The following is an 11,935-nucleotide window of genomic DNA, read 5'->3' on the forward strand; positions in this document are numbered from 1 at the left end:
GGCTGGACTGGCCGAGTCGCCAGGACAGAGGGGTGGGTCTCCCGGCTAAGCTGAGGATACTGCGGCCGCTGATCTCCGTGGTGACATTGGTGTCAAACGTGGTTTCCAATGTGCTGAAAACATAAAAGCAGCCTGGTCAGACAGGAATCGGCGGACTCACAGAGAAGGGGCGTGAAGGTGGCCCTGTCCATGTGCTCAGGGCACCAGGACACTCCTCGCTCTAAGGGCAGGGTGCCCCAACCGCCCCGGGGTTCCTAGTGTTCACCCTACGTCCGCAGCTCCCCCTAGCTGGTCAGGCCGGAGAGCTCCAATCTGCTAACCCTTCATGTCTGTTTCCCCCAAACTTTTGCTGCTTCTACATTTTGTCCAAAAAGACCAGAAAGCCCGGTAGCTGCCCAGCTTGAACACCCAGAGATATGAGGTGACATGGACCCCAATCCGCCGGGAGACTGAGCTCATCTGTGGGCATCAGTGAGACTCTGGGATCTCATCATCTTGGCGGCCCTGCAGGCTCCCCGGCACAGTGGAGCTGGACACCTGCACTGCCTTAGAACAGCACAAGGCTTTGCTAACCCGGCCAAGAGAGCTTCCGTCCTGCAGGAGAAAACAACCATGCTTTTCCTCCTGTCATAATTACCATCTTAGTCTAAGCCAAGGAACCCATCAAGAAATGACGCATCGACATTAAGTCAGTTTGGGGGTTTATGGGTGCGTCTTGCCTCATCAAGGCAGCACAGGGCCCAGCGTCCTACAGCTCCATCTCTCTCAGATACCTGACACTTGGCAGAGCCCCACCCCAAGGCCCCAGGCTCCCTCTCCTCAGGAACAGCCTCTAGCTGTTTTCCCTCCCCCTACTCAAGCCCGGAAGTAGCTTCATTCTCTGCATACTGAGCCCCTCGGCCCAGCTGAGGACAGAACCCACAGTGGTGCTGCTGGATCTGCGGACCGGCTGATATGGGGGAGCCGGGTCTCCTTCCTGTACTGATTCATCAGAGAAACTGAAACTGGAGAAGCCTTGGAGATCCCTTGGAAGTGCAGCAGGGGTGACCAGCACTTCTCTCTGATTTCCAAGGCCAAACAGAAATTGTTAAACCCTGCCCTGGCCCAAATCACAGAGGACAGCTCCAGGCCTCATCCTCTTCAGCTTCTGGCTGAACAATGCCTACAACTGATCAACATTTCTCACGTAACCCTGTGCCACTAAATTGGAGCTCAAACATGATCCCAAGTGTTCATAGACATTTCCTTCCGTGTTTTACGCATGTGCATGACCAACAATATTACAAGGTGTTGGGTATCAGAAGACTGGGTAGGAATTCAAGTTATTCACTTTATCGCATGGGTCAAGCACAGTTCACCTGTTCTTTGCAATAGCGTGATATGGTTTTGGAAAATGCTGGTGAAGTGAAATTTAAATGGAGCTGTTCCACAATATCCTCTGTGGAAGGAATCTAGCAAGCGTGTGCTTTGCGGAGGAGTCGGTCCACGCTGATATCTGCGCACTATGCTTCTCTCCTGCTAGTTTGCTGGCAGTCCTGTGCATTCTAGCCCTTTGGGGAGTGAGTGAGTTTATTCTACTATTCACCAACTCTCTTTGAGGGCGGCACAGGAGAAGCAGCGAAAATCAAGTTCCCAGCTGGTTGGGCAGAGCAATCTGTGCAGCAGATACCTGTGTGTCACCTGAGTTCCCCGTAAGCTGGACATCGTCTCCTCCAAATTCTGCCGCAGATCAGCGATGTTCTTCACCGTCCGCAGCCGCCGAGCCTCGGGGTCTTCCCCTGCAGACAAGAGGGCAGAGGCTACTTTAACCCTTCGCTAGATGCGAGGTTCCTGAAAGCAATGGGCAATCGTGACCACGGACCCAGCAGGCCAGCTAGCTCCTGGCTTGCTGTGGCTGCTTTATCAGGGCGTGAGGACCAGTGAATGGCTGAATGGATGGCTCGAGAGAGGCAGGGGACGGATAAAATCCACGGAGTTCTCCCTCCGGGTCCCCGATGAGTGGGGAGGTCTAGCAGCAGAGTGCCTAGTCTGAATGCAAACACACTTTCATAGCCTCTCCACTGACGGCAGGCACAGGTCAGGTCTGCCGCCACCAACGTATGCACGATGCGCTTTTCCTCCCCTAGTGGCGATGCAGCCCAACTGAGAAAAAGAGCTTGCGGCGGCTACAAGACCTCCACTTGTACACCAGCCATGATTCGGCAGAGGGAAATCTGCACAGTGCCCACGGCAGGTACTCAGCGCAACCCCGTGGTGCCGTGGAGCACCAGGAGCCAGACCACAGCCTTCCATTCTGGGCAAGATATTCCCTGAGACCCTTGGCCGAGCAGAGTTCGAGCTGGTGTGAGCTCACCATGAGAAATATGCTGCCCACAAGCAGAAGGCACACGTCCCTCAGCCTTGCTTTGGGGTTCCTGGAGACTCTGCTCCATTTGGCCTCACAAGGGAATAGGAGAAGGGAAATAACTATAACAACGATTAAAGGGATCAAACCTTCCCCTCTTCGGAGTAATTTCAGGGAGGGCTGAGCAGACTGAGGAACCACAATCAAGGGTTTTTGAAAGTTCATGACTTTTCAGGTACAGGCCAACATTGGTAAAGAAATCTCACAGAACAGTACACCAGGGCAGAGGCCCAGGGGCTTACAGGAGACACTGAGGGGAATCCAACAGCTCTCACTCAGAGAACCATAGGCACTGAAGAAAAGTCACAGCATTAAACTTCTCTTCTGAGATCTATAACAACAGGCAGTGTTCTGCTGCCTGCTGCCTCACATGCACAAGGTCCTGAGTTCGATCCCCAGCATTAAAAAAAAAAAGGCAAACTAAAAAAAAAAGAAAGAGAGAGAGAGCTTTTTGGGGACTTGGCTCAGGGGTTCTACTGCCTGCCTTGAAAGCGTAAGGGCCCGAGTTCAATCCCCGTACCAAAACAAAAAGAGAACCAAAACCAAAAACAGGCACAACAGCCCCTGGAGGCCATTTGACACAGGGGATCGAACTCAGGACCTTGCATCTGCGGAGCAAGCAGCGGAATCACTGAGCTAAATTCCCAGCCCGATAACCATTTGATTTTTATGGAGGAAACTGACAGTGGCAAACTCTCTAATCTTGAAAGTACCAGTGTTTTTAATTTTCTACCCCCTTTTAACCCAGAGCAACTTGGGAGGCACTTTTAACTCAACAGTGCTCAAACTGCGGGTCCCAACCAAGTGTGTATACTACGTAGATGCATGTATGGAGTTTGTCAAGGAAGCAGCGATAAAGGTCTAGTTTACCTTCTCCTAATGAATTGGGGGGATGTAATAGCATCTACCTTTGGGGCCATTAATTAAATCTCCTTTACTGCCAGTTTGGCCATACGTTATCTGTGTAAGCTGCTGAAAAGGTACCGATCCTTAGGTAACTCTAGACCCCGGCAGTGGCCATTTCTTAGGAAACTAAGTATAGGTACTGGTTTTCAGATCACCCCCATTAATCACAGGCAAAAGCATATTTACTCATCCATGTTGTGGCCAGTAATGTATTTGCCTGACTTAATTCTCCTTTAGAAATCAAAGACGGGGTGATCAGAGTCTGTGCTAGGTACGTGTGAGGGCCTAGGGCTCACCAGCCAACGCCAAACAACAAAAGAAATTCAAAGACCTTCGAGTTGGGGAGCTCCCACCTTTACTTTTGGCAACCCCCACCCCCAGCTTCCAGTGCGTAAATTATACTTGTTGCCTGGCATGGGTTTGGTCAGCATGGGGCTTGGCAGAAAAGCACAGGCTTTGCAGTCGAGTGGAGATGTGAACCATGCTGGTCCTGCCTATCAGCACTTTGACTTCAGCCAAGGTGCTCACCTGCAAAGTGGGGATAAAGCAAGTTGTCCACCCCCACCCCCTAAAGAGCTCCACACTGGCACGAATCCCCTTGGTGACACAGAAACACAGCAGGGGTCCACCAGATGTACTTAGGAGACCACATCTCTATCTGCACCTCCTCAGACAACATCTGCTATGTGAGACTCCCACCATCTGGGGCCTGAGCGCTACGGCTCCCGTCTAGAGGTCCCCCAGGCACAGGTGGGCTTTGTGGAGGTGGCTGGATCTAGGGTGTGTGATGCTGGGATTAAGGGTGTGAGTGCTGCCTGCCCTCAGGGTAGGTAGCTTGGATAAAATGTAAGAGACAGAAAGGGGCTGCTGCTCACTGCTTCCTGCTTTGCCATGGACGGCCTCTCCTCTGCGATGCCGCTCTGTCTTGGAACCAGCTGACTACTCCCTGAAATTTCTACAGACTATGAGCTAAATCAACCTTTCCTCCTTTAACTTTGGGCGTCAGGTATTTTGTCTCAGCAACGAGAAAAAAGTAACTTAGACACTGAGCAAAGTATAATCATGGCTAAGCTCTTGGGGAGGTAGGCAGGCCCGTTCAACTCCTTCAGAGAGCTGAACAAATCGAGGAAGAGAGCCCTGTCCACCCACAGCAACCTTGATTTGTCACGGAAAGCTCCCTGCAAGCCACCGGCTGTGACCAAGAAATCACTGCATTCTGACCGCACTGGCCGAGTGTACAGAGGGATCCAGAAAGGACCCAGGGTTTTGACTTGGACACAGAAAGCTTGAAGAACATGTTGCTACATGGAAAAGCACGGAAATTGTCTGTGGGCTGCGGCAGGGACTGGAAATGTCCGAATAAAGAACTCTATTATTTGCTAAAGCCAACAACAACAATCAAAAATGAATAGGCTGCCTTAGAAAGGAGTAACTGTTCTGTCACAGAAATATGCAAGTAAAGGCTGAACAATGACACAAGAAAAGGTGGTGCGAGTGGCTCCTCCTAACTCTATAATCCAAGATGCGTGACCGTATGCACTGCGAAAGCCCACCCACCTGCCCCAATAAGGGGAAGAGCTAAGCTACTGGTTAAATGGTCTCATAAATGCCCCTGTCTAAGTGCACCACTGTTGGCTCTCATTGTAAAGGAAGGGCTGTGGGATTTAATCTTGTGCTGTCCAGTGTCCTCATAAAAAAGATCCACAGCAGGGTCATACACACCCTCTTTACTGCTCCAACGTGGAGACGTGTCGCCCTGGCTTAAGGAATTCTCATTCCACACAATACTGAAAAGCACATGATCAGGCACACCCCGCCCACAGCCTGCTGCTGGAAAACACTAGTGAGTCAGTTCCAGGACCTAGGAGACCCGGGAAGGGCAAGAGAAATGAGTGTAAGAGCACAGGCTGCAGTCATCACTCTGAAATCTAAGCGATATCCGGGGTGGCTCTGCCGAGACTCATTGTGGGAGAGGCGCCCACACCGCTCCAGGGGCCACTGCCGACCTGCTGGGCATTTGCTCTGGAGGTGGAGGCGTGCATGGCCATCGCGAAGACAAGAGCAGTCACACCGACTCTGCATCCTCTTCCCTCTGGCGGGGTTCCTAGCTCCCTATCCAGACATCCTAGGTGAGGGAGGCACAAACGGAGAAAGAAGAACCCCAAATGTGGGGCCCTGAGCCGTTCTGAGATGGATCGCATAGCCGCGCCCAGCCAGTGGAACCAGAAGGAACCAGAATCCCCAGATCCTTTGAAATTAATAGTCAGAGTTCACGGGGAGGCGGGGACGATCCAAACACGGGGTGTGGAGGGGGGTCGTGCGGAGCAATTCCACAGCTGCAGTTCGGCTGTTACACTGGGGTGGTCACGGGCATTTAGTCCAATAAATGGGTCTTACACGCGGATTCAGTCCCTCCTGCACCCTGGAAGTGGTGAGACAGGAGGTGCGGGACAGAGCCACTGCTAATCAGTGCTTTGCTGCTCGCCTCGCTGATTGGAAGCTGCAGGAGTGCGGGGTGCAGAGGATGTGGAAGGAGGCAGGGAAAGTGGTGCTTGGAACCCACTAATAGGAGTTCTAAGGCACAGCTAGAGTGTAGCTCAGTTGTAGAGCACAGGCTTAGCACGCAGGAGGACCTGAGTTTAATGCACAGTGGGTGCGCACACACGCACACACGCACACACACACACACTCACACACACACACACACAAGCACACGCTCCTTCAGGTCTTATCTGTCCCCTCTGAGAATGTTTCCATGTAACATCAATCCATCTATGGAGTTAGCAATATGACAGCTAGGTTTGATGTTTTGTTTTGTTTTTTGCAGTCCTGGGGATTGAACTCAGGGCCTTCCCACTGACTGGCACCCCCAGCCCTTTTTATTTATTTACTTTTTAATTTTTGAGATGGGGTCTCACTAAATCACTAAGTTGCTTGGGCTAGGCTTGAGTTTGTGATCTTTCTGCCTCATCCTCCCAGAGTCCTGGGGCTACAGGCATGTGGCACCACACCAGGCATGGATTTTATGTTTTCATATAGCTTAATTTCCCCATAATCACCATTGCTGTGGTTATAGCTAAGTCAAATGTAGAATTTTTTGGTTTTTAGTAGAAGCAGCCTACTCCAGTCTTCTTTCCAATGAATAGAAAATTCTACAAGTACATTTTAAATCTGTGCTTCTATAAGGGATGGGAAAACCCTCCAGCATTTTAGGGTTCCAAATCTTGGTGAAAAGCAATTAAGAGTAAACATGAAGAGTCAAAGTACCGGAGCAGTCCAGGGTCCAGAAATGAATGAAATGGAACTTATCTTAAACATCAAACTTGCAAACAGGTTAGAGACAGGTTTATGACCCGGAAGAGGAGGAGGAGGAGGAGGAGGTGGTGGCACAAGGAGACTGCGAGAGAGAAATGGGAAGCGAGGAAGGAAAATATACATCCAGGGAAGGGCGATGTGGCGGCTGGGAGGTCTCGTCACCCACCAGTGGAGTCCCCAGGGCTCTGGACTCACCCGTGCGCTCCTCCAGGGCAGGCTGTCCACTCTTGGTGTAGTGGCCGGGCTCTGTGCTCACCCCTGCGGGGCTGGACTCGGCAGGGACATTCCCCTCGGTGTCCGTCTGGGACCTTTGGGCACAAACCAAAGCACACACACTTGTCACGAGAGGCCACCACCACATCTGGACCACTGCGGCGGGCCACTCGCCATCGCCTCCTTCAGTGGGAAGCTCGGGAACACAGCAGTCTGATGCTTAATAACTCAAGAGCCACGGGCGGAGCAAGGTCCTGGGAACAGAGAGCCGTTGGACTGGAAAAGATGAAGTACTCATCCCGAGCAGAGGCTGTGCAACCCCGTATGGGGAAGGCACTTTAGGGAGCTGCCCCTGGGCAGACACATGCTGGGTGCTTTGGATCATTTAGCCCGTGCCAAAGAGCAATTCTTAAGCAATTAGCGAGGCCAGCAAGTCAAGCGTGAAGACGACTTCACCGACCAGCCCCTGAGGCCTTCCTGAAGTGGCCCTCTCTGGAAGGTGACTATAAGCCCAGTAGGGAGTGGGTGCCAAGCAGCCGTGTCGGCCTTCCTGGCCTCTGACTCAGAGCTCAGACCTTCTCACACGAAGCACCTCACTGGTCATTACTTCAACACCTGACGGAACTCTGTACTTCCCCAAACCGTCCCCATGCCCTTATTTGCCAAGCACACCGAGGCAATGGCTCCTTGAGATGTTTTCCTGCCCCAGCTATGCCAGCACAGCATGCAGCATGTAATTATGCTCAAAGGTGTTGCTGACAAGCCGCATTACTGCCCAGTTAGCATCCCAGACAGATTCAGTGAGCTATCACTAGGAATGTAGAAAATGAATTCTATTTTTTCAGTGCTGGGGAATGAACCCAGGGCCTTGTGCACACTAAACCTGTACTCCGACCACCCCTAACCCCCAAGAAAATGTTTGACAAGTGCGTAGTCGGGCTACAGGGGAGGGGCTGAAAAACTTCAAGCCACCCACCAATTTTTCCCTCCTTCAGAGGCAATTCCTTTCCAATTTCTGTAATCAACATGTTTAAAAGGTTCTCATAATTCCAGTTTTCCTTTGTACCCCCACAGTTGTAGGCAAAAGCACCTTGAAACTACCCTGCTTCTAGCCCGGAGGCTACAATGGGCAGCCAGGTATAGGGATGAGCCCACAGATGTATCCTTCTTGGTCTGCACAATATTTTAAAGTTTTAAAATTAGCCCAACACTTAAACATTGGGATACTTGCCATTTAAAAATGAGAGAATTACATGAAATTCTCCTAAGTAAAAAGAAGGAAGTCTGAAGAGACTGGGCTTGCGCTCTTGTAGGGCGCCACCTGCTGGTGACAAGAATAGCTGTTCCCTCTGTCTCTGCCCAGCTCGCCCTAGGCGGCCCTTCTTCACCTAATTTAGGTCTTTGGTAAGACTTAGGCGGGCCAGGGATTTAGCTCAGTGGTGCTGCGCCTGCCTTGCAAGTGCAAGGTCCTGAGCTTGGTCCTCGGCACCAAAACACTGGCCACTCCCCTTACAGCAAGCACTCCTGATCTGTGCATGCTGGTGCAATACCATCCCCCTCAGATTAAAGCCCCCCCATCTGATGCCACGCCCACCCTCACGCACAGCTTCTCCCCTCTGCTCTGCGCATGCGTTGGCTTTTCTCCATTCCTGGATCATAACCTGCAGTTACTGTGATGTCCTCGTTCCTCCTTACACCACTCCCTGGACCCTGCCTGACTGTCAGTGCTGCCTTTTTGGGTTTCTACTGCATTCTTTTTTCTCCGGGTGCCTACTGATTACAGTGTGATCCAACCGATACCTCTTCCCTCAGCGAGATCCAGAGGTCTCTGGGGCCGAAGGTCAGTTCAAGTTTAGTACTGAACAGGTAATCCACAAGGGAGTACTGATGGATAAGTGAGAATGATTCAAGTCTAGAAAGATGCTGCGAAGAACACTGGACTTGGGGTGTGCGCATGCAGCTGCAGGTCCAAGTCCCACAACTCAGTAGCCATGCAAATTAAGTCACTCACAGCCCTCATCTGCATAATGGCAAAAACAAGGGCAACCTCTCTCCGGTGACAAAAATCAAACATGATATAACCCAAAAATTCATAGTCAAGGGATCCATGTGTCTGTCATTACTTCTGAGTTGATAAATACAAGAGATCTTGAGTGGCTTTTAGAAATGACTCCCCCCACACACTTTAACACAGAGAGGTTGGGGGGAAGCCCTGGAAGGTATAGGGGGAGTCATAAATACGAGAAAGAAAGTGTAAGCCTCTTTTAAAATCCTCTAATCTGCTGTAATCTCACTCGAAGACAATGAAACTCAGAGAGACAAGGTGATTTAGAGTCAGGACAATACAGTGACTCAGAGCCCGGTGCCGCTCTTAGATTCCAGCTAAACATGAGCTCTCTTAGTACAGCTCTATGGCTTGAAGCAAGTGATTTAGCTAGTGTAAGTAATCTTCGGTTTGCACACCTGTAAAATGCAGATTTTAAAAGTAAGCTAGCTCATGGGGGGGCGGGTTCTTCAAGGAAAGACGTGGAAAGCACTTATTTCAATTTTTGGACATAGTCAGCGCACACATTGTTAATGCAGCCAGTGACTGAGACCACGGAGGACAGCTTGAGCTGATAAAGGACAGGGCACATGTGCTGTCTCCTGTCCCAGTGCTGTTCTTCCTCTGGAGAGGACCCAGGAGCATAACTCAGGGTGAGCATCACAGGAAAAGGGAACCTGCAGCTACCTGCTCATCCCAGAAGTTCCCTCCCTCCTGTTCTGCAGGCACTTGGTGTTACCACAAGTGTTTTCTCCCAAAGAAAAGCTGGAGAGAATAGGAATAAGGATGCGAAATGTTTTACACCTTTGAAGTGGTTACAGTCAAACAGAAAAGAGGGGAGAAGGATGAGTGGTGATTGCAGACTGTCAGGTATTTTAATTTTGAAAACGCAAATCATGGGTCAGTGAGTGGCAGTTTGCATATGTATTACCACAAGACTATCAATGCTATGGGAATTGTAAAACTTTCCTGGGGAGCAATTCAGTTGTCTCTACGCTTCAGAGAACACTTGTATTAAAAGTCGTGCATGTGACAAGTCGAGCCATTGTCCAAGACTTGTCCCCAGTAGTGAAGCCGATGACTTGATTTAATAAAATGATGACCATCTTGCAATTAAAAAAAAAAAAGCTGTGTGAGCCTTATGGAAGTGGACAACCAGAAGAAAATGAAGGAGGAACCAGGTGAAGCCTGAAATTCCTCCCCTGGCTGGTCGCTGGGCTGGCGAGCTTTACTCTGAAAGTGCTACTGGCAGGAAGTGGGGCGGAGCTTACCAGAGCACAACTCAGACAGGGAGAGAGGGAACATTTGGGAACCACAGACACGGGAGCTGACAGTGTGCGTGTGAGTGCATGTGCATTTCGTATGGGAAAGTGTACTTGTGTCCCTACTTCTGCATGACTGTCCACGTGTGTCCATAGTTATGTGTGCACTTAGAGCAAGAGCTGCAAAACACCTGCACAGAGCATGACATTCAACCACTTTTGCTGTGCACAGGTATTGGTCATGGTCCAGCCATGCGGCATGGCCAAATGCACTACATATCTCCAGCACTGGACTGACTTGAGAGCTCTGTGAGCAAAAGCCATGAGCTCGCTCAGGAGCACAGACGGGAGCCTGCACCTGCCTGGAGCGCGCACCCGCAGACAGCGTGGAGACCTGGACCCGGGAGGGCTCATCCAGCAAAGGCACATGGTATGGGCTGAGCAGCCAGGGCTTCTCATGGGCAGGACCACATGGCTCCCCACGGACTCCGGGGTCCTAAGGATGCACCACCAGAGAGATGGGGGTGGTTGCATAGGCGACAGAAAAGCGGCGGCAGGCTTATCTTCCCAATACAACATGGGTTCTGCGGGTCTGCGTGCTACCGCTGCTTCTGAGATGCTGCGGTCCCACAAGATGGTGAACCCCTGCCCAGCCTGGGACCAGCTCAGCCCTCACCTCCCATGAACCTCACCAAGCTGCAGGGCTGCGTGCCCAAGCACACTGCGCATGCCTCTACCGAGAGCCACATGGCGCCTCAGCGGGCCCAGATCCCACCCTCCCAGGCCCAGGCGCCAACAGCCCAGGAGCACAGCGGGCTCTCCTACCTGTACAGGAAGGGTGCGACCGTGGCAGTGTTGGGATGGTTGTATTGCTGCTGAGGCTGAGGTAGCTGAACACTGACAGTATTGCTTCCCGTGGTCTGGGTGCTCCCGACGGACCCACTCACGGTCTGGCTGCTAATGCTATGGTTCAGGGTGGCCCCGCCCGGGCCTTTTCCCTCTGAGGACGCCAGGCTGGAGGAGGAGCTGGAGTGGCGGCCTTCGAGCTGGGGCTTCTGCAGAGGGAGTCCCGAGCCCGGCTTCCCGCTCCGGCTGCGCTCCCCGTCCTTGGGAGGCGCGGGGGCACTCGGGGACTTCCCGGATGCGCTCTTCGTCCCCGGCTTGGGGATGCCACTGTGGGAAGGGGCGGGGGCCTCCTTCTTGGCACTGCTTAGCTTCCCCCCTTTGGGGATGAAGCTGGCGATCTTGGAGGACTTTTTTGGCATCTCTGGCATGGCCAGGGCGCTGGGCTCTTCCTTGGGCTCCTCCTTGAAGTCCGGTCTTTCAGTCACCGAGGCTCTCTTGGTCAGGTCCTTGCCTTTCTCCTTGTCTTTCTCCCGCTGCTGTTTTTCCTTCTCTTTCTCGTTTCCTTTGGGGGAGCTCTTCTTGTTGGTCAGGGCCCGGCTGAAAGTCCGCTGGGCGATGCCCTTGAGGGCGATCTTGGGGCTGCTGGACGCGGGACCCGCGCTGGGCAGCGTGCGGCACGCCGGCTCCAGCTCCTCGTTCTCCTCAAAGCTGGGCAGGATCTCCAGGCGCTCGCAGCTCGCGTCTCGGGACCCCGGACCCTCGCCCGCCTTGGAGGCTCCTTTACTGTTGAAGAGTTTTAGCTTTTCCAGCATGGACTTCTGATTGTTGGGTGCCGGCTTCATGGCTTCGGGCGCGGACCTGGGGGCCTCGGGCGCTGGCGGCTTGACGCTGAGCATGGCGGAGGTGGCGCTGTGCTTCACGCTGAGCGACTTGCTGCGCCAGGGC

The 11,935-nt window shown here is 52.3% G+C and overlaps 1 protein-coding gene across 1 annotated transcript in view; it reads right to left on the reverse strand.

Moving 5' to 3' along the window:
- Nucleotides 1–11,935, reverse strand: part of Nav2 (neuron navigator 2) — a 359,199-nt gene that overhangs the window by 151,145 nt on the left and 196,119 nt on the right. Inside the window, exons 10-13 of the mRNA XM_033764074.1 lie at nt 10,970–11,935; nt 6,821–6,933; nt 1,670–1,778; nt 26–113 (exon numbers count right to left, since the gene is read on the reverse strand). Coding sequence (XP_033619965.1) covers nt 26–113; nt 1,670–1,778; nt 6,821–6,933; nt 10,970–11,935 — 1,276 coding nt within the window. The remainder of the gene's footprint in view (nt 1–25; nt 114–1,669; nt 1,779–6,820; nt 6,934–10,969) is intronic.

This window comes from Fukomys damarensis, unplaced genomic scaffold, assembly GCF_012274545.1.
Source record: "Fukomys damarensis isolate Sample0158 unplaced genomic scaffold, DMR_v1.0_HiC HiC_scaffold_16, whole genome shotgun sequence".
In the NCBI taxonomy this organism is placed as follows: Eukaryota; Metazoa; Chordata; class Mammalia; order Rodentia; family Bathyergidae; genus Fukomys; species Fukomys damarensis.